Source organism: Chlorocebus sabaeus, chromosome 21, assembly GCF_047675955.1.
Source record: "Chlorocebus sabaeus isolate Y175 chromosome 21, mChlSab1.0.hap1, whole genome shotgun sequence".
Lineage (NCBI taxonomy): Eukaryota > Metazoa > Chordata > Mammalia > Primates > Cercopithecidae > Chlorocebus > Chlorocebus sabaeus.
Window position 1 is genome coordinate 103,386,699 of NC_132924.1, and position 22,859 is coordinate 103,409,557.

The following is a 22,859-nucleotide window of genomic DNA, read 5'->3' on the forward strand; positions in this document are numbered from 1 at the left end:
GTGGTGAGCACCTGTAATTCCAGCTACTTGAAAGGCTAAGGCAGGAGAATTGCTTGAACCCGGGAGGCAAAGGTTGCAGTGAGCCAAGATCATGCCACTGCGCTCCAGCCTGGGTGACGGGGTAAGATTCTGTCTCAAAAAGCAAAACAAAACAAAACTGCAGTGATATATGCCACCACACAGCTATCAAGATGGCCAAAATAAAAACTGGTGACAACACCAAATGCTGACAAGGATGTGGAGAAAATGAATCATTCATCCATTGCTGGTGGGAATGTAAAATGGTACGGTCACTTTAAAAAACAGCTTGGCATTTTCTTAAAAAACTACACGGGCACGTATATTCTGACCAGCAATTATACTCCTGAGCACTTAACCCAGAGAAATGAAGATTCAGGTTCAAACAAAACTATGTGCATAAGTGTTTATAGCACTTTTACTTTAATAACCAGAAACTGCAAACAACCCCAATGTCCTTCAACAAGTGAACGGTTAATTAAACTTGGTACATTCATATCATGGAATACCAGCCATTAATAAAATGGAACAAATCACTGATACGTGCAATAACCTGGATGAATATCCAGAAAATTATGCTAAGTGAAAAAGCCAATCCAAAAGGTTGCATACTGTATGATTCCATTTATACAGCATTTGTGAAATGACAAAATTACAGCAGTGTAGAACAGACTGGTGATTGCAGGGGCTAAGAAAGGGATGGGAGTAGAAAGTGGATGTGGCTATAAAAGGGCAACATAAGGAATCCGTGTGGTGATGGAAATGTTCTGTATCTTGACTATATGTATCAAATGTCAATATCACAGTTGTGATAGTGCTTTATAGTTTTGCAAAATGTTACCTCTATGGGAAACTGGGTAAAGTACACATGGAATCTTTCTGCATTATTGTCTACAAAATATATATGCATCTACAATTATGTTGAAATTAAAAGTTTAACAAAAAAGCCAGTTTAAAAATCTCAGGATATAAAAAGACATATGTATTTAATATATATCATAAAAAGCAGATATACTTTTATCTCAATATCAAAAAAATGAAATTAATCTTAGGCACCATTATTGAGTCAAATTCTGGTTATGAAGTGAAAAATTAAAGAGGAAGAAGGGAGCTGTCCTTCACAAATCCCAGTTTAATTTCCAGGAGACAAAAAAAAAAAAAAAAAAACTATGAAGGCATAGACAAATCTATATATCTGAAATAAACCTCAGCTCTTAAAGTTTTAATTATAAGAAAGCATACAGATTCCAAAAGAAATTCCTTCCTTTATAGTAGTCTGTAAAATAATATTTAGACTCCTCAGAAAAAATACAGCACTTTAAATCTAGGTGCTTACCTCACAGAATCACTTACTTCAGAAGGATGGATCACAGTTGCAATTAGGGGTTAGATGGGTAGAGATGAAAGAGTTGAGGGTTTTTGTGGCAGAAGAAACAAGGCTTGGGGGAAATACAGGAACAGTACGGCCTAAGAAACTGTACACCAGACTTGGCACCAGATCTCCAATATTGACTTCCTCATCCTGTATATAATCCTAGTTCTATCTCCTTTATTGAACTCCGAATAAATCACAAAATCCCCGTGCCACAATTTCCTCCTCTTCTAAGACAGAGATAATATTTTCACCTGCCCATCAAACAGGATATTTGCAAGGATAAATATCTGTACAGCATGGAAATGTCTGAATGAAGGGTACCAAGAAATAGCATCTGCAAATGAGGTGAATTTAAAACACTGAATTTAAGTCTGTTTTATATGAAGAAACCAATGATTTTTTGAAGGAGACTGGAGAAAGAGAAACAAAATAAACAAAATGATTTAAACCAAGTCAACATCGTCATTTACTTTTCTCAATTATCTTGAGGTTGCTAGTGGAAAATTCGGTATTGCTAAAGGCATACAGTACCCCAATCCACTAGCGAAACCATTTTAATCACGTGAATTTTCCACAGCAGGCTTTAAAAGGTTGAAAAAAACAAAAACAAACAACCAAAACCCCACAAGACAGAAAATCCATTAGGGTCTGTGCAGCAGTCTGTCACAACACTGAAAAATGGGAACAGCGTGGAAATAAGCAGTTCATTTTACCTGCACTGCAGCACTAATTAAATTCTGACTGGTATTTTGGTTACTCATTCAAGTCTGTCTGCCTCCACTTGGATCTAAACTCTCTAACTAAAAAAAAAAACACACAATTCATACTCATCTTCACATCTCTCATGGTCCATAACTTGGCATATGGTCAGCACTTTGCAAACACTGCACTGAACAAATATGCATGTGTCTAATCTATTACTGCCAGTTTAAAGGAATATACTTAAGTTATTCCAAAATAGAGGCTGACCTCCTGATATTTATTTAGCTAAAGCCCTGAAACTTACTGAACAATGGTTTTGATTTCTAGAATTTCATTTTCTCAGTTTACAATATTTCTTATGTGGTAAGGAATAATCAGCTAAATTATGTAAATATAAATTTTTACTGATACTCTGAAAAACATCTTTTAAGGATAAATCCTGAGCCCAGAAAGACATCAGGCAAAATAGTCAGAAACTTTTAGCTGTGATTTTTACCAGACATGTAGGGTTGCTTTCTGTCAATAATTCGCTATTGGGTTTTTTTAAATTCTAATTTTCTAATCTTTACTCACCAGTGTCCAGTCTTGATTTGACATGCTGGTATCTTGGGTTCTGTGGTATCCTTTTCATCAGATACTAAAAAACAAGGTAATTCACAATTAATTGGGTTAATGTAAGGATAAGGGTGGTAAAGTCAGGAGTCAGATACTCAGAAAACGGAAAAAAAAAAAAAAAGGTAAAATTTCTTAGAAATTAAAGATGGGGCCAGGCATGGAGGCTCACGCCTGTAATCCTAGCACTTTGGGAGGCCAAGGTCGGCGGGTCACCTAAGGTCAGGGGTTTGAGGTCAGCCTGGCCAATACGGTGAAACCCCATCTCTACTAAAAATACAAAAATTAGCCAGGCATGGTGACGGGCGCCTGTAGTTCCAGCTACTCTGGAGGCTGAAGCAGGAGAATCGCTTGAACCCGGAAGGCAGAGGCTCCAGTGAGGTAAGATTATGCTGCTGCACTCCAGCCTGGGTGACAGAGCCAGACTCCAACTCAAAAAAAAAAAAAAAAAAAAAGATGGAATGAGCTCCAGAGGTCCAATTGTCTTTTCAACATAGGACTTTTTTCGACAGCATTTCCATAGCTGAATATATTTATCTTGTTTCTGTCAGAAAACTTCCATATTTCGTCAAACTCATCTCAGAGCACTACATGATAAGGAAAAAAAAAAAGAGCTCCTAAAAAATTATTTCTTGGCCAGGCGCCGTGGCTCACGCCTGTAATCCCAACACTTTGGGAGGCTGAGGCGGGTGGATCACGAGGTCAGGAGATCGAGACCATTCTGGCCAACATGGTGAAACCCTATCTCTACTAAAAATACTAAAATTAGCCGGGCGGGGTGATGCGCACCTATAGTCTCAGCTACTTGGGAAGCTGAGGCAGAAGAATCACTTGAACCCGGGAGGCAGAGGTTGCGGTGAGCTGAGGTCGCGCCACTGCACTCTAGCCTGGGTGACAGAGCGAGGCTCTGTCTCAAAAAAATAAAAAAACATATTTCTTACATTGAGCCCAAATCAGTCTTTCTAATTTTCATTCAGTCCACTGCTGCAACCCACTGTAAGTCATCTGCCTCTGTCTCAAGAAATCTGTTGAGATGACCAAAGGCAGTCGTCCTGACCCTGTTTCATTTCACTTTCTTTATGATGGTTTCTAGGCCATTTCCTCTGGACACCCCTGAGATTTTTCCATCTCTCCCCTGCAGGGATCCAGCCCTAAGCACAGTGCTCCAGATGTGGGCAGGCCAGGCCCCAGGTGGGCAGGTTCCCACTGCTCCCAAGTCTGTAGCTCCAGGGATGTCGACCATGGCATCTGCTCTCATGGCAGCTGAGGCTCACCTGGGGCTCAGTGCAAGTGTAGGTTCAGCAAAAATGCATATGTCATGTCAGTTCTCCTTTGTGCTGCTCTCTGGTAGTTAACTCTTTGAATCCAAGCATAAGACATTAACCCACATTAAATTACAGTGGCGATTGTGAAAGCCATTAAGTGAGGAGAAGCTAATGAATAAAGGTATCATGAAATAGCGCTTTCTTGCTCAGGCCTTTTTCTGGCCTGCAGGTATGAAAGTCCTTTCCTCAATAACAGGTAGCTGTGGAATATGAAATTACCGCAGTGCCTTTTCGGCTTTATCTTCTGCTACCCTTCCTCATGTTCCCACGTTGAAGTTGCTGGGAATGTCTCCTTAATGCAGCACACTCATTCAGGTTGCCAGTCTCTGCAGATGTCTGCCTAGAATGCCTTTCCTTCACTACTCCTTGGGCAAAATGTATTTCCTCTGTAAAGCTATCCAGTACAGAACTAGGCACTTTCTTCTCCCTGGCTCCCAGAATACTCACAGCCCGCTCCATTGTTTAAACCTCAATCTTCTTCCCTAGTCTAGGATTTCCCTGAAGGCAGGGGCAATGACTTACTCATATTTGCATTTGCTTACGACCTAGTGCATGGTAAGTACATTTATTGATATTCAGTGAATAAGTGAATACCGAAAATGAAGATTGTACTACAGTAACTATCTGGTTCCTTAGATGAGAACATCGGACTTACAAAAACTGCATCCTTTGCCTTTGAAAACAGTTAACCACGGCATACTCTGTCGGGAGGATTGCAAAATAAACATTTACCTATAAAATAATGGTTCAAATGACCCACAAAGCATACAAACAATATGGGATACTTTAGTGTCTTACAAAATATCTGTTGGCCAGAGTTTTAGATTTCAGGACCAGGGGGAATTTTTAAAAACTAGAGGCACCTACAGTTACCACCTTTTAATATTGCCAAGGACATAAAAAAACAAAACCAAAGCAAAAGCCTCACAACATCTGCTATTTTAACATCTAAAAGGTAAGGGGGAAAAAAAAAAAAGGCCCAGCGTGAAAGGGTCAGTCCTTCAGTGTCATTAAAAACCATTCATGACATTGTGATTTTCACTTCGCCCCAGGCAAGTCACAGCTTTATCATCAACTCTTAGCATCTGTCCTCAGATTGTGTTTGGAACCATTGAGCTATTTTATCCTTAGAAAAAGGTTGGAAAGCTTGTTTCTCCACATGATCAGTAACATGTCTATATGAGAAAGTAACTTGTCTATATGAGAAAATAACATCAATTTCAATTTCTTCCCTAGAGGAAGACAGAGCAGATTCTTGAGCAAAAGATGGAAAATATCCAAAGACTGAAAAGTGGGACTTCAGTACAAATTCCCCAGAGACAGACAATATCATGGCAAAATGAAACAAAGAAAGAAAAAAAAAAAACAGGGAAAGTATGTGTCTGGTAAATTGAGTCAAGAAATGCTAATACTAGATTGCAGTTATCTTAGGCTAAGGGATTTTTTTCTGCACTCTGTATTTTTTTTTTTTTTAATCATTTCTATACTCTATTTCCTGTTTTTACTTTTGTTTTGTTTTTCCCATTAGTTTCCTAGCAAAGCTTCTTTTAAAAATTCCAGGCTAGTCTCTGCTGAACCAAGGGGATTTGTCCATACCTAAGCCAAAATAGCTAAGAAGTGAGGGTGTCTCTGGGGACCAGGTGTGGTGGCAGCAGAATGATGAGGGGAGAGAGTGTGGACAGCTGCAGTGGCTGAGCCCTTCCCGCCCCCAGTTTTCCCTTACATAGACTAATGAGAAATCCATATGCTGCAGGAGAAAAAATGTAGTTTCTTTTCTGTGTTCCCACTGCAGTCCAATTTCTTGTTCCTGTCTTTCTAGTACCAACCGCAATGTAAAACTATTTGTGCTCCACTGCAAGCCGAGCACCACAGATTTTTATGGGATGGACATACTTTTTTTTCTTTAAAATTCTTGCTTTGTGGGGTGACTGCTTCTTGACCTACTGACCAACTGGCTTTCTTTCAATTACATAAACAGGATGGAATGGTGGAAAGTGAAGAAGCTGAAAAAAGAAGCTGTTTTCAAGGAAGACTGTTCATTGAACAAAGACTTATTGAGACCAACCATTCATTCAGTGGACATTTACTGAGTGCCTACTAGGGGCAAGCCTCTGTGCTGAGGACAGAGAGGTGAAAAACAGTCTTTGCCATCCAGCTTTCACTGACTGCTGGGAAGACAGACAAGGGGATAAACAGACGTGAGGCTGCCTGAGGAACAAGGAAAGGGAAGGAGGGGGTGTGACAAAAGCACATCAGATTGGCATCTAATCCAGGTTAAAAGAGTCAAGAACTGTTTCTTGAAGGGTCACATCTGAGCTGAATTCTGAGGGTTAAGGAGGTTAGTCAAGCTAAAGGAGTAGTGGATGGGAGCTACGGGGTTTCTGGCGAGGGAAAAGCATGGCGAAGGAGTGGAGTCTCAAGGGAGTACCAACAGTTTTCAGCAATCTAACAGTAACTGGCCTGCCTGGAGCATAGCGGAAAATATGGGGACAAAGGACGCTGGAGAGGCAGCAGGGGCAGATCACAAAAAGCCTCGCATACATGTTTAAAAAAATTTGGGTTTCATCCTATAGATCAGTGGATCTCGAACAGGTACCATTTTGCTCCTTCTACCCCCAGAAACATCTGTCAATGTCTACAGGCATTTTTGGTTGTCCCAACTGAGTGGTAGGAGGTGCTACTGGCATCTTAGTGGGTAGAGGCCAGGGGTGCTGCTAAATACCCTACAATTACAGACAGCCCCACCACAAAGAATGAGCCCAAATGCCAATAGTGCCCAGGGTGGTGAAGATGATGAGGGGGTCACTGGAGAAGTTTGAAGGAGGAGTGACAAGATTATATTTCTGTTTTAGAAAGGTGACCCTGGGAGCAATATGGAGAATATGAGTCAAGAAAGGAGGCATGAAAATCAGTTGAAAGGCTGTTGTGCTAAGAGGATCTGTAGTCCTAAGGAAGTGGCAATAAAGATGAAGAGGAAGAGACCATTTGAAGAAATCTTTAAAATGTTAAATCAATATAATTTGAAATTGACTCATGTAGTAACAGGACAGTGATACCATTCTCCAAAAAAGGGAGTTAAGGAGGAAGCACATATTAAAAACATAATATGGTCAGTTGGAGCATGCTGAGTATGAGATATCTGTGGCTTGTCCAAAATGGAACTATCGGCCGGGCACAGTGGCTCACACCTGTAATCCCATTAATTTGGGAGGCCGAGGTGGGAGGATCACTTGAGCCCAGGAGTTCAAGACCAGCCTGGGCAACACAGGAAGACTTTGCTTCCCCAAAAAAATAAAAATAAAAGTAATAATTAGCTGGGCATGGTGGCATGTGACTGTGGTCCCAGCTGCTCGGCAGGCTGGGGTAGGAAGATCCCTTGAGCCCAGGTCAAGGCTGCAGTGAGCCATGTTCCTGCCACTGCAATCCAGCCTGTGTGACAGAGCGACATTCTCACTAAAAAAACCCCAAAAAACAAAATGGAAGTATCTAGTTGTCTATTTGGGTCTAGAAATCAGGAGAGATACCTGGGCTAGAAAAAAACAAGATTTGGTAGTTGTCAGCATACAGGCAGCAGAGGAAGCCGTGGAAATGGACAAAATCATCCTGGGGAGAGGGCAGACTGAAAAACCCCAACATTTAAGGTCAGGTGGAGGAAAGGCACCCTGGATGAAACTCAGAAGAGGCCATACAAAAATGGGTCATGAAAATTAAATCAGGAAGAAGGGAGTGGCCAACAGTGAACGATGCTGTCAAGTCAGAGAACAAGAGGTCAAGTATGAACAAGTGAACAAGAATGCTGTTCAGGTAAGAGACCAAGAGAAAAGTGAATCTGAATGTAGCACACCAGGACACTGTTGACGGCCCTGGTGGAAGCAGCTATGGGAAACTGATGGGGCAGATGCAAAAAACAGCAGGTCAAGCATATGAGAGGCGAAGGAGGAAAGAGGACAGTAGCTGGATGATCTTTTCTTTTTCCCTTAAGATTTTCCCTTAAGAGAGTTGCTAAGGAATAATCTCTGTTGTTGTTATTTTGTTTTGGAAAAAAAAAAAGGAGAGATTTGAGGATGTATACGGGCTAATGGGCAAGATAAGAGAGTTTGAAAATAGTATGGAGAGAGTGAGAGAGGATGAGGTCCAAAGCCCAGACAGCAGGGTCAACTTTAGATCTATTTAAGATAAATATATAAGATAGGTAGGTGGTCAGAATGAAGTTCATCTGGAAGAGGCAGGAAGCTGAGAAAGTTCATGTTTGTGGTATCATTACAGGGCTCTTTGAAAACAACCAAAAATGTCAAAGACTGTTTCAGGGTTTACATAAAAGAAAATGTCCTCCCTGTCTAACCACCAGACCCCAGCTATTTCACTTCTACGTGACTTTCAAGACCCAGGGCAAACTTATCTTCTGGGAAGATTCCTCTGAAGGCCTCAGTGAAATGGAAATCTCTTCCTTGACTGAATATTCCCAGTTCTTTGTACCATTCACACTTCTTACTTCCTGCACTTGGGACAGGGGCTCTATCTTGTAGAACTCTGTACCTACTACAAGACCCTCTGCTAATGAAACAGCAGTAAGTACCTGCCAAATGAAGACCTGAGCAACATATGTAGTGTGCATGCTGGTGTCATGTGGGCAGCACGGACATCAAGGGCTCTAGGGAGGAATGTCAAAGGAGATTGCTCATCCACTGGGGGTGATAAGAAAGACTTCATGGAAGAATGGACACTGGAGCTATGTTTTAAGGGTTGACCTTCTGTGGATAAAAAAGATGGGAAGGAGGAATGGCAAAAGTATTCCAAGTGGAGCAATTTTTAATAGCAAAGCCACTTTAAAAACAAGTTTAAAGAACAACAAATTGTTCTATTTGCTGGAGATGATTTAACAACAACAAGAAACATGGTAATGCTGCTAACATTTATTGAGCACTCACTACGTCATCAGGCACTAAGCATTTTACCTACATTGTCTCATTCCCCACAACCACTGTACATCTTCACTCCAGCAAGGGTTCTTAATACGGGGTCCACTGATGGGATTTAGGAAGTCCATGAGTCTCATGACACTATGCAAACTTTTGTGTGTGTGCATTTTTCTGGGGAAAGGGTCTTTGGTTTTAACCAAATTTTCAGAGGGGTATGTAGCCCCAAAAGAGTTAAGAATAATTGGTATATGGAACCCTGTGATATAAGACTGGACAGGGACAGGTAGGCTGCACGTGGAGAAGCCTGAATGTAGGCTGAGTGGTCTGGACTAGGTCCTGAAGGCAATGGAAAGTGCCAAAAATACCGAGCTGTGAGCTACACAATCTCATCAGTTTTTTGGAAGATTATTAACATATGCAAAGTAAGACTGGGCTTTGCGAATACATGGATGTTGGAGAAGAAGGGGTAAGAATGAGAAGTCAACGATGGGATTTTTCTGAAGGAAAATATCGAAAAATGAATGAGCTTTTCAAGACTTCCCATCTCTCTCAAATGGGACTCACAAAGTTGTTTGTATTTCAACTGCAACATATGTAATAATATTTACATTTAAAAGATTTTTTAAAATACCATTATACATTTTGTTCAGACTACTTATTTTCTGTGGAGAGAAAGTCCATAAAATGAAGAGAGTGGGTACCAGTTTTACTATAGCCGCATGGAAGGAAATCTCACATTTAAAATAGGCCTTTTAGAGAACTTTTTTTTTTTTTTTTTTTTTTTTTTTTTGAGACAGTCTCGCTGTGTCTCCCAGGCTGGAGTGCAGTGGCGCGATCTCGGCTCACTGCAAGCTCCGCCTCCCGGGTTCACGCCATTCTCCCGCCTCAGCCTCCCAAGTAGCTGGGACTACAGGCGCCCGCCACCTCGCCCAGCTAGTTTTTTGTATTTTTAGTAGAGACGGGGTTTCACCATGTTAGCCAGGATAGTTTCCATCTCCTGACCTCGTGATCCACCCGCCTCGGCCTCCCAAAGTGCTGGGATTACAGGCTTGAGCCACCGCGCCCGGCCGAGAACTTTTTAAAATGGGATGTTTAACCTGGTCTAATTACCCTGATCTCAAACACCAACCTTGACCCATGTCTCCATGTGCAGCAGCCCCTACTTTCTCAGCAGCTACCACCTGTAGCAGATTGCATTTTTTCAAGATAGCCACAAAAAAATTTCCCATCCCACTTACACTGTGACGTTACACCCCTCCCACTGAGGGAAGGGCTTCTGCTTCCGCTCCTGAATCTACAGGGGCCTGTGACTACAGGGAAGCAGTGTCAGATGACTTTTGAGGCTACATCATAAAAGGCAGTACAGCTTCCATCCACCTGGTTCTCTTGGGACACTTGGGGCCACACAGTCTGTGGTATTTTGTTATGGCAGCCCATAGAACTCAGCAGCTATGCTGTGAGGAAGTCCAAGCCACATAAAAAAGGCTATTCGTAGGTGATATGGCCAACAGCCCCAGCTCAGGTCACAGAAAACAGATAGCATCAGTGGCCTAATATGTAAATGAAGCCTTCAAGATAATGCTAGCCCTAGCTCCTGTCTGTCTACAAAACCACATGAGAAATCCCAGTCTAGCAGAGCCAAGTCAACTTTCAGAATCACAAAAGCTAATAATAAATGACTATTATTGTTTTAAGCCACTAAACATGGGGTGATTCATTATAAACCAATATGTAATTGGAACATGACCCACCCTTATTCCCTTCTAGCCAAGCTCCTTGAAAGAAAGAAATCTACACTGGGTATTTTGTACCTTACTCTTCCATCCATTGCAACATGGCTGCTGTGCCCACATTCTACTGAGGTTCCTATGGCACTAACCAACATCAGCGATCCCCTAGCTGCTGAATATAATGGACATTTAACAGTCCTTAACTTACTTTACCTTTCTATGCCATATAACACTGTTATAGATCCTCATCTTCTTCAGTTTCCATTCCCTTGGTTTCAGTGACATCTTTCTCCCCTGATTCTCCATTAACAAATGGATCATTCCTCTGTCAGCCATTTAATTATTGTGTTCTCAGGATTCCAACTTCTCAATCTGTAAGTTCCCTGTGGACTAACACTTAGGCTTAATTCCATGTATATGTTTCTGATTTCCAAATACTGAACCTTAGCCTTGACTTCTCTTCTGCAGTTCAGACGTGTATTCATTTACTCGTTCAGTTAGTATTTATGAAGCAACTATTGTATGCCAGCCAATGGAACAATGCAGACAAGGTCTCTATTTTATGGTCTTGTAAGTATGCCCAAAAAAGTAAATAAAATACAGATTATGATCTATGGGCTGGAGGCAGCCAAATGAATGAATGCATCTAATGTCCCTCCTTGAAGCTTCAATAAAACGTCATTAAAAAGATATTATTTTGAGGACATAAAGCCCCAAAAATAGAGTGGGAGAAGTGACAGCGATATTGCACTAGAATTCTGAAATCTACAAAGTCAATCAACAAGTGAAAATGCCTTGATGGACTCAAGGTAGCTGAAGACTATGTATGGGGCAACAGGGAAGGCAAAGAACAAATTCTTAAAAGGCTGAGGAATTGACAGCCTTAGGCAGCTCCAGAAGTGGGGAGTAGGAGGAGTGGCTGAAACAAAAGCTGGTTAAAGGCCTAAGAGTCTTTGAGAAGCAGCTAGATCTCCAAATCCCTCTCCTCTCTGTGCCACGCACTGGATGATTGCCTCTGCCCAGTCCTGGCAGATATCTATAGATTTATTCCCTGGAAAAGGTTTCTTGAGGGGGAGGTCTGCACACAGGGAAAGCCAGAGATATCATTACTGAAAATAGGGTTAATAGGTGAATAATGAATACCAATGTTGAGACTTAGTCTCCAGCTCTAATGCCTCCAGGAATTCAACTAGGCTTTTACCCTCAGGAGACTGGAGGGGTTCTCTGGGGAAAATGGCCAGCCTGAGAGGAAGGTACAGATTTGGGAGGAGGGTACCCCCAAATCATGGCCTAGCAAGATCATTCAATAATAAATCTTACCATCAGCAAGTGTCTCTCAAATATACAAAGATCTCAATCTTCTTTTAAAATCTCCTACTTGATTGAAGCTTGTAATGTGGTCTTTGTAATAAACAAATAATAAAGTCTCCTACTCGAAAACATAAATTTACAACTGAGGAATAAAATAAGTCTGAGAACACTGCTATATTCTGAATTGTGTCCCTTCAAAATTTGTATGTTGAAGCCCAATGTGACTATTTGGAGATAGGGCCTTTGGAAGGCAACTAAAACAAAGTGAGCTCACACCCTTATCCAATAGGATTAACGTCCTTATAAAAGGAGACTCTAGAGGACTCCTTCTCTCCTCCTGCCACTGTGAAGACACAGTAAGAAGGTAGCCATCTGGGCATGAACTCGGGAGGCGGAGCTTGCAGTGAGCTGAGATCGCGCCACTGCACTCCAGCCTAGGCAACAGAGCAAGACTCCGTCTCAAAAAAAAAAAAAAAGAAGGTAGCCATCTGCAAGCCAGGAAGAGTCCTCACCAGAAACTAAATCAGCTGGCACCCTGATCTTGGACTTCCAGCCTCCAGAACCATGAGAAATAAATTTCTGTTGTTGAAGCCACCCAGTCTGCGGTATTTTGTTATGGCAGCCTAAGTTGAGTAATACGACATCTCCAACAAAACAAAAATAGCAAGTTGGAAGAAACAGAGACCATGTAGGGGAAAAGAACATTTAAGAAAACTATCATTAAAGAAATGAAAATACATGTCCATACTGCTCTAAAATTGATTGCAGTGGCCTCATGCAGTGGCTCACATCTGTAATCCCAGCACTTTGGGAGGCTGAGACAGGTGGAACACTTGCGGCCAGGAGTTCAAGACCAGCGTGGGGAACATCACAAAACCCCGTTTCTACTAAAAATACAAAAAAATTAGCCAGGCGTGGTGGTGTGCACCTATGATTCCAGCTACTCCAGAGGGTAAGGTACGAGAATCGTTTGAACCTGGGAGGCGAAGGTTGCAGTGAGCCGAGATTGCACTACTGCACTCCAGCCTGGGCAACAGAGCAAGACTCTTGTCTCAAAAAAAAAAAAAAAATTGATTGCAGTGATGATTGCACAACTCTGTGAATACAGTAAAGCCACTGAACTGCACACTTGAAATGGGTGAGTTTATGCTATGTGAATTATATCTCAAAAAAGCTGTTACAGAAAAAAATGTAAAAAGTAAATACATTTTTAAAAAATTGCTTTTTGCTCTACAAAAGACCCTGTTACGAACATGAAAAGATAAGCTACAGACTGGGAGGAAATATTTGCAAAGCACATATCCAATAAAGGACTACTATCTCAAATATATAAACAGCTTTCAAAACTCAACAGTAAAACTATTCATTGTAACAGTGTTTGTAACTGCAAATAGTCAAAAACAACTTAAATGACCACCATGGGGAAACTGATAGATAAAATGTGGTCTAGTCACATGCTAGATTACTATACAATAGTTAAAGTAATAAACTGGACATATTTATCAACATAGATGGATCTGAAGCATAATTTGCATGATAAAAGCAAATTGTATACAAATAGCATAACACTATTTTTGTAAAATTTTTAAGCTCACAAAATAATGTCTGTTTTATAAGAAAAATATGGCTGCTGAATTAGAAAGCTATACATTAAATATATGGGAGCAGATGTCTATAGTCCAAGGAGATGAGTGGGAATAAAAGCAGTAAGAACCAAAATTGGCTATAACTGAAGTATACAGATAATCAAATCATATCAGTCCATTTGTACAACTGAGGTCTTACAGAACTAGCAAAACAAAAACACAAATAAACAAACAAAACTGTGATACAATCACACCAAATACTTAGGCAAGAGTTAAAAGGAAATCATTACATTGAGGTATATTTTTCTGACATAGAAAGATCTCCAGGATATATTGTTAAGTGAAAAAAAATCAAGTCAAAGAACTATATATAAAAATGTTATAACATTTATGTAAAACAAAACTACAAAATAAAACTCTTATATTTCTCTTCTTCCCCCAATCACCCACACGTTCAAATGTATAGAGACGGTTTTGGAAAAGATAACTATGAAAACATAATAAGTAGTGATATAAGAAAATGCCCTGAATTATTCATTAAAAGTATAGAATTAAAAATAAAGGCAAACAGAAACTCCAGGAAAAAACAAAAAGCAGTAAGAAAGGAAATATAATCCTACATTTCCTTGTTTTGCAATAATATTTACAGTCATCACCAACACAAAAGGAAACAAAAACTCAACAGTTAAGAAACATAGAAAATAGGCAAAAGACACAAAGAGATATTTTACTGAAGAGGATATATGGATGACAGATAAGCACATGAAAATATGTGCTTCGTATCCATTAGGGAAATGCAACTTAAAACCACAATGGGATGGCACTACACATCTATTATAACCATTAAAATAAAAAATATTGACAGTATTGAATGTTGCCCAGTATATAAAAACTGAATCTCTCATACACCGTTGGCAGGAATGTAAAATGGTACAGCCTCTCTAGAAAAGTCTGGCAGTATCTAATAAAACTAAGTATATGTTTACCATACAACCCAGCAATTGTATTCCTGGGCATTTATCCCAGATAAATGAAAATTAACATCCACACAAAGAGTTATACCCAAATGTTATCTTTATTTGTAATAGCCCAAAACTGATAACAACCAAAATGTCCTATACTAGTTGAATGGTTAAAAAAACTGCTGTACAGGCCAGGCATGGTAGCTCACGCCTGTACTCCCAGCACTTTGGGAGGCCAAGGCTGGTGGATCATGAGGTCAGGAGTTCAAGACTACCCTGGCCAAGATGGTGAAATGCTACCTTTACTAAAAATACAAAAAATTGGCCAGGCGCAGTGGCAGGCACCTGTAATCCCAGCTACTCGGGAGGCTGAGTTAGGAGAACTGCTTGAACCCAGGCGGCAGAGGTTGCAGTGAGCCAAGATGGCACCACTGCACTCCAGCCTAGGTGATAGAGTGAGACTCTGTCTCAAAAAGCAAAACAAAACAAAACAAAAAAACTGCTGTACGTTCATACCACAGAATACTGATCAGGAATCAGAAAGAATGAACTACTGCTACATGCAACAACTTGTATGCGACTCAAGGACATTATCTTGAGTGAAAAAAAAAAAAAGCCAATCTCAAAAGATCACATACTGTATGATTCCATTTATGTAACATTGTCAAAATGATAAAATTATGGAGATGGTTACCCAGGGTTAGGATGATGAGAGGGAAGAAAGTAGGTGTGACTAGAATAGCTTGGAGATTATTTCTAGTAATACAATAGTCCTTTATCTTGATTGCAAATCTACATATGTGCAAATCTTGATTAAATCTACACAAGTGATAAAATGGCCTAGAACTATACATACATTGTACAAATTTCAATTTTCTAGTTTGATATTGTACTGTACTCAAGTAAAATATAATCATCGGGGAAAAACGAGTGGAGGATACATAGGACCTCTTTGTACTATTTTTTTTTTTTTTTTTTTTGCAACTTTCTGTGAATCTATATTTGTTTAGAAATAAAATGTGTTTTAAACGTACAACAGAGCAAAAAACAGAGCTCTTAAAAATTAGTAACATGGGCCAGGCATGATGGCTCACACCTGTAATCCAATCACTTTGGAAGGCTGAGGCAGGTGGATGGCTTGAGGTCAGGAGTTCAAGACCAGCCTGACCAACGTGGTAAAACCCCATCTCTACTAAAAATACAAAAAAAAATTAGCTGGGCATGGTGGCGGGTGCCTGTGATCCCAACTACTTGGGAAGCTGAGGCAGGAGAATCGCTTGAACCTGGGAGGCGGAGGTTGTAGTAAGCCGAAATCGTGCCACTGCATTCCAGCCTGAACAACAGAGTGAGACTTTGTCTCAAAAAAAAAAAAAAAAAAAATTAAAAACATGACGGCAGAAATTAAAAACTAAAAAGGATTGGAAGATAAAAGTTAAATCTCCCAAAGGGAGCAGAAAGACAAAGATGAGGGAAACAGGAGATGAAAGTTAGGAAAATCAGAGAACCAGTCATATAGGTTATCTATATGAATAGAGAACATCAGAATAATGAATTCAAGAAAAAGAGGATGGAGAAAATAGGAGAAAGTTAAGAAAATTTTACAGACTAAAAAGACATAAATTTCTGGTGCCTATCAGAAAAATAGAAATATCTTTGTAAAGTCATACTGGGGACAAAAAAAAAAAGGTTCCACAAGCTTCCTGAGAGGAATTAAGTCATGAAGCAACAGAATGGCTTTGGACTTCACAACACAAGGCACTAGACCACTAAGCAATGTTTCCAAGATGCTGATGATGGCCAGTTGTGGTGGCTCACACCTGTAATCCTAGCACTTTGGGAGCCCAAGGCAGGATTGCTTGAGCCCAGGAGTTCAAGACCCTCTTGGGCAACACAGGGAGACCCCATCTCTACAAAAAATATAAAAAAATTAGCTGGGCACGATGACGCACACCTGTGGTCCCAGCTACTCAGGAAGTGGGAGGATTATTTGAGATTTGAGCCCAGGAGGTCAAGGATATAGTGAGCCATGTTTGCACCACTGCACTCCAGCCTGGGTGACAGAGCAAGACTCTGTCTCAAAAAAAAAAAAAAGTTGATGATTTTCAACCAATAATTCTATACTCAGCCAAACTCACTGGCAAATAAATGTTAAGGTAGAATAAGTACATTTTTAGACATGCCTAACATTTTAGACATAAATTTTAAAATCTACTTCTTGCGAATTCTTTCTTAAGAAACTACTGGAAGTTGTGCTCTATTCAAACAAGAGAGGTAACTGGGCATCTTTGTCTTGGGCACAAACAGAACCACACACAACATCTCTGCTCCTCTTTCCCCACATTCCTAAAACTATTCCTCCTTTTCTTCCTCCCATATTGTTGCTCTCATTCATGGTGCCAGCACCAATGAGTAGTCTAAGCTGAGACTTAAGTCACCCATCACACATCTCTCAAAGCTAATCAGGAAGTATTGATGATTTTGCCCCCTAAATATTTATCCTCAATTCCATCCCTAGTTCAATGGCCTTAGTTTAGATCTCTATCAAAATAGTAGCGGTGGCTCATGCCTGTAATCCCAGCACTTTGGGAGGCCAAGGCAGGTTGGTGGCTTTGAGCTCAAAAGTTCAAGACCAGCCTGGGCAACATGGTAAAACTCCGTCTTTACAAAATACACAAAAATAAGCCGGGCTTTGGTGGTGTGTGCCACAGTCTCAGCTACTTGGGAAGCTGAGGCTGGATAATTGCTTGAGCCCGGGAGGTGGAGGTTGCAGTGAGCTGAGATCTCGCCATTGCACTCCAGCCTGGGTAACAGAGTGAGACTCTGTCTCAAAAAAAAAAAAAAAAGAAAAGAAAAGAAAAAAAAGTAACCACTTAACCAATCTCATTTCCAGTCCTGGAGCTTCCTCAAACCCATCTTCCACAATGTAGCTACAGCCATCTGCCTAAAACGCAGATCTGACCATGTCACTCCCTTAATAACTCAAAAAACTTCTCAAATTCTGACCAGCAAACAAGATAAATATGTGGCAAACTGCCACTCTCGTCACCTATCTCTCCTACCCCCATGAAAGACAATATTAACATTTTTTATTAATATTTTGATGGGCAAATCATAACTGTATACATTTATGGGGTACAATTTGATGTTTTGGTATACACACACACGATGTGGAATGATTAAATCAGACTAATTAACATATCCATCAACCCACTTATCATTTTTTTGTGGTGAGATATTTGAAATTTACTCTCAATGAAATACACAATTTACTCTATTTTGAAATCTACAATATAGTTGAACTTTGGACAACATGGGTTTGAACTGTGCAGGTCTACTTATACCCAGATTTTCTTCTGCCTCTGTCACCCCTAAGGCAGCAAGACCAACCCCTCCTTTTCCTTGCTCCTTAGCATGAAGACAATTAGGATGAAGATGTTTATGATGATACACTGCCACTTAATGAATAGTAAATATATTTTCTCTTCCTTATGATTTTCTTAATAATAATCTTTCCTCCACCTTAAAGAATTCAGTATATAATACATACAACATACAAACTATGTCAATCAACTATTTCTGTTATCAGTAAGCCTTCCAGTCAACAGTAGGCTATCAGTAGTTAAGGTTTTTTTGCAGTGGGGAGGGGAGTAAAAAGTTATACATGGATTTTCTACTGGGAGTGTTGAGTCTGCTGTAATTATTATTAACTATAGTCACCATGCTGTGCCAGAGATCTCAAAAACTATTCCTCCTATTTAACTGTAACTTTATGCCCTTGGATCAACATCTTCCCATTTCTGCCTCCTTCCCCCAACCCTCCAGGCTCTGGTAACCACCATTCTAATCTCTAATTCTATGAGCTGGACTTTTGAAGATGCCACATATAAGCGAGATCATGCAGCATTCAGACATTACTAATTGACCATGGCTCTCTTGCAGAGCTTAGACTCAGCCTTACAACTTTCTCAACATAGTACCAGGCAGTCACCAAAAGATGAAACAGTTACAACTCCTATTTGGGATAAAGGTTAAGAACCTCAGCAAGACAGAGAAAGCTACAGGGGCCTGTTAGGAGTTCACACACTCCTTACCTTCACTTGTGCTGTTCTACCTGGGATGCTGCTTCACCTGGCTAATGAAGGCCTTGCCACCCCTTTCATCTCCACAACCCTTCTCTCACTCTCTCAGTTGAGTCCTACCTATTTTCTCATAACATCTTGCTCCTCGACACTGTACTCAAATTCTGTTCATTGTCTCCTTCACTAGATGCAATTTATTTATTGTTTATTTTTTTGAGACAGAGTCTTGCTCTTATCGCCCAGGCTGGAGTGCAATGGCACGATCTCGGCTCACTGGAACCTCCACTTCCTGGGTTCAAGCGATTCTCCTGCCTCAGCCCCCCGAGTAGCTGGGATTACAGGCGCCCCACCACCAAGCCCGGCTAATTTTTGTATTTTTAGTAGAGACAGGGTTTCGTGATGTTGGCCAGGCTGGTCTCGAACTTCTGACTTCGTGATCCGCCCACCTCGGCCTCCCAAAGTGCTGTGATCCCAAAGGCTGAGCCACCGCGCCCGGCCCATTAAAAGGCAGAGGCCTTGTCTTCTTTGTACATCTAGCACCTACTGCACGGTAGAAGTCCAATAACGTTTGTTCGAACTGCCACAAATGCAGCAGGGGACTAGGGGTGAAACTGACGAAGAAACTGAAGGGTCCTATGGAGAGACGGGTAAGCCTAATGTCCTATTTTGCCCGTTTTCCAAATGTTTGGTCAGCTTACTCCTGCTCTTCCTGTATCCCCACAATCAGAGATGCTGGCTGGCTTTCATCACGTGCCATTAGTGTGCAGCGGTTCCTTTGTCTTTTCTGTTTTGTAACGGTCACTCCGAGACTGTAAGCCATTTGAGGGCAAGGGCCGTGTCTTTGTGTACTTCGCTCCTCGCAGCCACAAATACTGGCGTGCGTTCGCGGGGAGAGATCGCTCCTCACCACGGGGTCCTGAACACGGCCCCGCGGCCCCCAGTCCCTCCCCGTTCCGCCCCTGCACCCCGACCCCTCCTCACGCCGGCCCCTTCCCGCCTTCCGGGCGGCGGAAGTCGCTGGCTGTTCTTCCCTGCCCACATGGAGTCTTTTCCGGTGTGCCCGCCCCCTCCGGCTCTCCGGCCGGGACCTGGCCCTCACCTCAGGGTTCCCAATGTGCCTCCGGAGGGACATATTTGCTCCAACCGACCACGTTCGGGGTTCTAGCCTCACCGGTTGCCTCTAACCCTAGCTTCCTACCCCCACAACCTCGTTCAGCCGCCTCCCTATACCCCCTTCTCCGATTGGCCCGTCTTCCCCGGCCAGCCAATGGGGGCCCCGTTTACTCTCTCATCTTAGGGTCACAGGAGGGCAAGACTCCGCTCAGTGGTTGCCAAGGGCAACGCGGGACGCCGGCTAGTGAGGCCTTTTGTGCTCTGGGCCCGGGCTCGCCGGCTCCAGCCTTAGGGCGGGAAGAGGGACGTGGGGGGAGGGGAAGGCTGGCGCCTGCGCAAAGCCGGGGGCGGGGACAGGGGCTCGAGAAAGGGGACAAAATGCGAGTTTTAGCTGATGTGGAACCATAAATACGACACAAGACTCCCCATCCCCCACCTCCGTTTTATGGCCGTTTCGACCAAACATCTGGGCTACTGATTCCACAATAGGGAATATGATATGGGCCAGGGTTGTTCAGCAGAAATGGGAGAGTATGGTTTATTATTTTCTGGTTAGGTTAATATGCAAATTATGCAAAATACGTGTGTAAATACAATAATTATCCGTGCTTTAAAAGCTTTCAGGCTAGCTAAAGAGTGACATCCTTAATTGCAAAGCACACGCGCCATTCTGTGGTTCATCGTTCATTTAACAAATACTTAATAAGCACCTTATGAGAAAAGCTGCAGTAGGTTTTGTGGAGGATGGGAGGATGACTAGGACCCAATCCCGTCGTCATGGAAACCATTGTGACTCCTGCCACCAGCCACCACCTGTTCCCATTCCGGATCTGAAAATGAAGTCCTAGCACCTTTACAAAACAATTACACGCACAGTTTGACTTGGCTTCTAAATGTCCCACCAAATCCATTAAAATTATTATTTCCTTTTACATGGAAGGAACAACACAGTAACCCTTTGTCCTTTGCTCTAACTTGTTTTTCCAGGAATGGAGAAAGGTTACTCTGAGCAGTTCATACTCACCAGTTCTCTGTTAGTGAATAATAGCACACTTCTGAGCTACTTCAGGGTCTGTGAGATGTCCCATTCAGCAGCATGGCCTCACATGCCCTTGTCCTCTTAGGCACTTCAGCAACCCAACCTTAGGGCTACACCTTGGATCATGTTGCCACTCAGTGTTGCTTGACCAGAATCTTGAATTCTGGCCACAGCTGCTTCTTGTACTTGAGTCACTCTTTCATGTTTACTAGGTTTTGTCTTAATTTTCATAGTGTTTGCCAGTTCTTTAACCCCTCTAAAATTCTCAGTCTCACTCCTCTACTAAGGAAGGGTTTGAAGGCTGCAAAAAACTTGGAAGGAGGCAGAGGGAAGTATGTTAATCTAGAAGCTTTTGCATAGCAAGCAGAAACTTCTAGATTCATTACTATTTAGAATGTATGCTTACCTGGTGCACCTTGTGGGTAACCATCGAGATTATGCGTAGAATAACAGGGGAAAGGAGAGAGGGAGATGATGAGGGACTACACTCAGAGGTGGTGAGAAAGAGAGAAAAGGAGAGATTTAAAGACATTTGTAGGTAAAATCAATAGCATACACGAGAAGAGATAAGGGGTATGAGAAATAGAAATTCATCAAAGATGGCTATAGTTTCTCTAACTTGAGGAACTGAGTAGATGGGCGATAATGCATTAATCAAGTTAAAGAACAACAGTCAAAAAGCCCAAACAGCAGAAGGTACAAGAAGGTCCACCAGTCCATTCAACTTCCATTCTTCAGTGTTTTGGCTCACTTCTTTGTATGGTTGTCTCTCTTTTGTTCCAGAGGGTATAGGAACATCTGGTTTACTTGCCTCACTAGTCATTGTGGTTGTCACATTTGGACTGCACAGGAAGCATTATAGAGAGATTACAGAATCCAGCTGGTTCTTGAATCCAACTGACAGTGTGTCTGGGTGGGGTAATTTAAATACATGTTCCCTCCCCAACCCCTCAATTCTGATTCTGGTTTTGTAGGGGGGAGGTCCAAGGAGACTCTGCTTTAAAAGAGTCACCCCTTTCCTTCACATTTGGCTTCAATGGAATCCTTGGAAAGCTTAAAGCTATAAACCAAAAGATTTTTAATATCATGAATTTCTCTTTAGGATTCCTTTTTGGATCCTGCTACCCAAAACTGGATCAAAATGAACGCCAAGTGCTTACTTTGAAAAAATAGGCAAATGGTGGTTGCAGTGGCTCATGCCTGCAATCCCAGCACTTTTTTTTTTTTTTTTTTTTTTTTTTTTTTGAGACAGAGTCTTGCTCTGTGCCCCAGGCTGGAGTGCAGTGGTGCAATCTCGGCTCACTGCAAGCTCCGCCCCCCCGGGTTCACGCCATTCTCCTGCCTCAGCCTCCCGAGTAACTGGGACTACAGGCGCCCGCCACCTCGCCCGGCTAATTTTTCTTGTATTTTTAGTAGAGACGGGGTTTCACCGTGTTAGCCAGGATGGTCTCGATCTCCTGACCTCGTGATCCGCCCGTCTCGGCCTCCCAAAGTGCTGGGATTACAGGCTTGAGCCACCGCGCCGGCCAATCCCAGCACTTTGAGAGACCAAGGCGGGAGGATTACTTGAGGCCAGAAATTCAAGACCAGCCTGGGCAACACAGAGAGACCCTGTCTCTATTTGTAAAAAATAGGCAAATGGTACAAAATGATAATTGATAAAAGAAAAACATCCAATAAACATATAAAAAAACACAGAGCAAAATAGCTAGACCCCATTTTTCAACTATCAAATGTACAAAATTTTTTTTCTTATTTTTTATTTAGTGATAATGCTTAGTGCTGGCTAACGATTCATGAAACAACATGATCACATATTGTTAGTGTGAATATAAAGGAGCATGACAATTTTGAAGAATAATTTGAGAGTAGGTATTGAGAAGTCCTCAAATCTTAATATGCTAAGAATTCCTCCTAAGGAAATAATTGGACGAATGTGTAGACATTACATCCATAGATGTTTACTGGAAGTATATTTAAAATGATAAAAATTGAAACAATCTAATTGATTATCAATTTAAAAATGATTAAAATAAATGCTGACATATCTATAAAAAGCAATCTTATGGAATCATTTAAAAGTATGTT

General features: G+C 41.5%; 1 protein-coding gene across 6 annotated transcripts in view; it reads right to left on the bottom strand.

Moving 5' to 3' along the window:
• CEP41 (centrosomal protein 41) overlaps nucleotides 1–19,855 on the bottom strand; it is a 51,966-nt gene extending 32,111 nt beyond the window's left edge. For 3 of the 6 annotated variants that reach the window (XR_012090409.1, XR_005242349.2, XM_007982925.3), the window contains exons 1-2: nucleotides 19,719–19,855; nucleotides 2,669–2,732 (exon numbers count right to left, since the gene is read on the bottom strand). Coding sequence is in view for 2 of the 6 variants with exons in the window: in XM_007982925.3 (XP_007981116.2) it covers nucleotides 2,669–2,732; nucleotides 19,719–19,751 (97 nt within the window). In the remaining 4 variants the exon portion in view is untranslated. Of the gene's footprint in view, nucleotides 1–1,354; nucleotides 1,651–2,668; nucleotides 2,733–3,496; nucleotides 3,590–19,718 lie in introns of those variants that run through there. The other 3 variants (XM_073009338.1, XM_073009340.1, XM_007982930.3) reach the window with 3 other exon arrangements.
• Nucleotides 19,856–22,859: the final 3,004 nt, after the last annotated feature.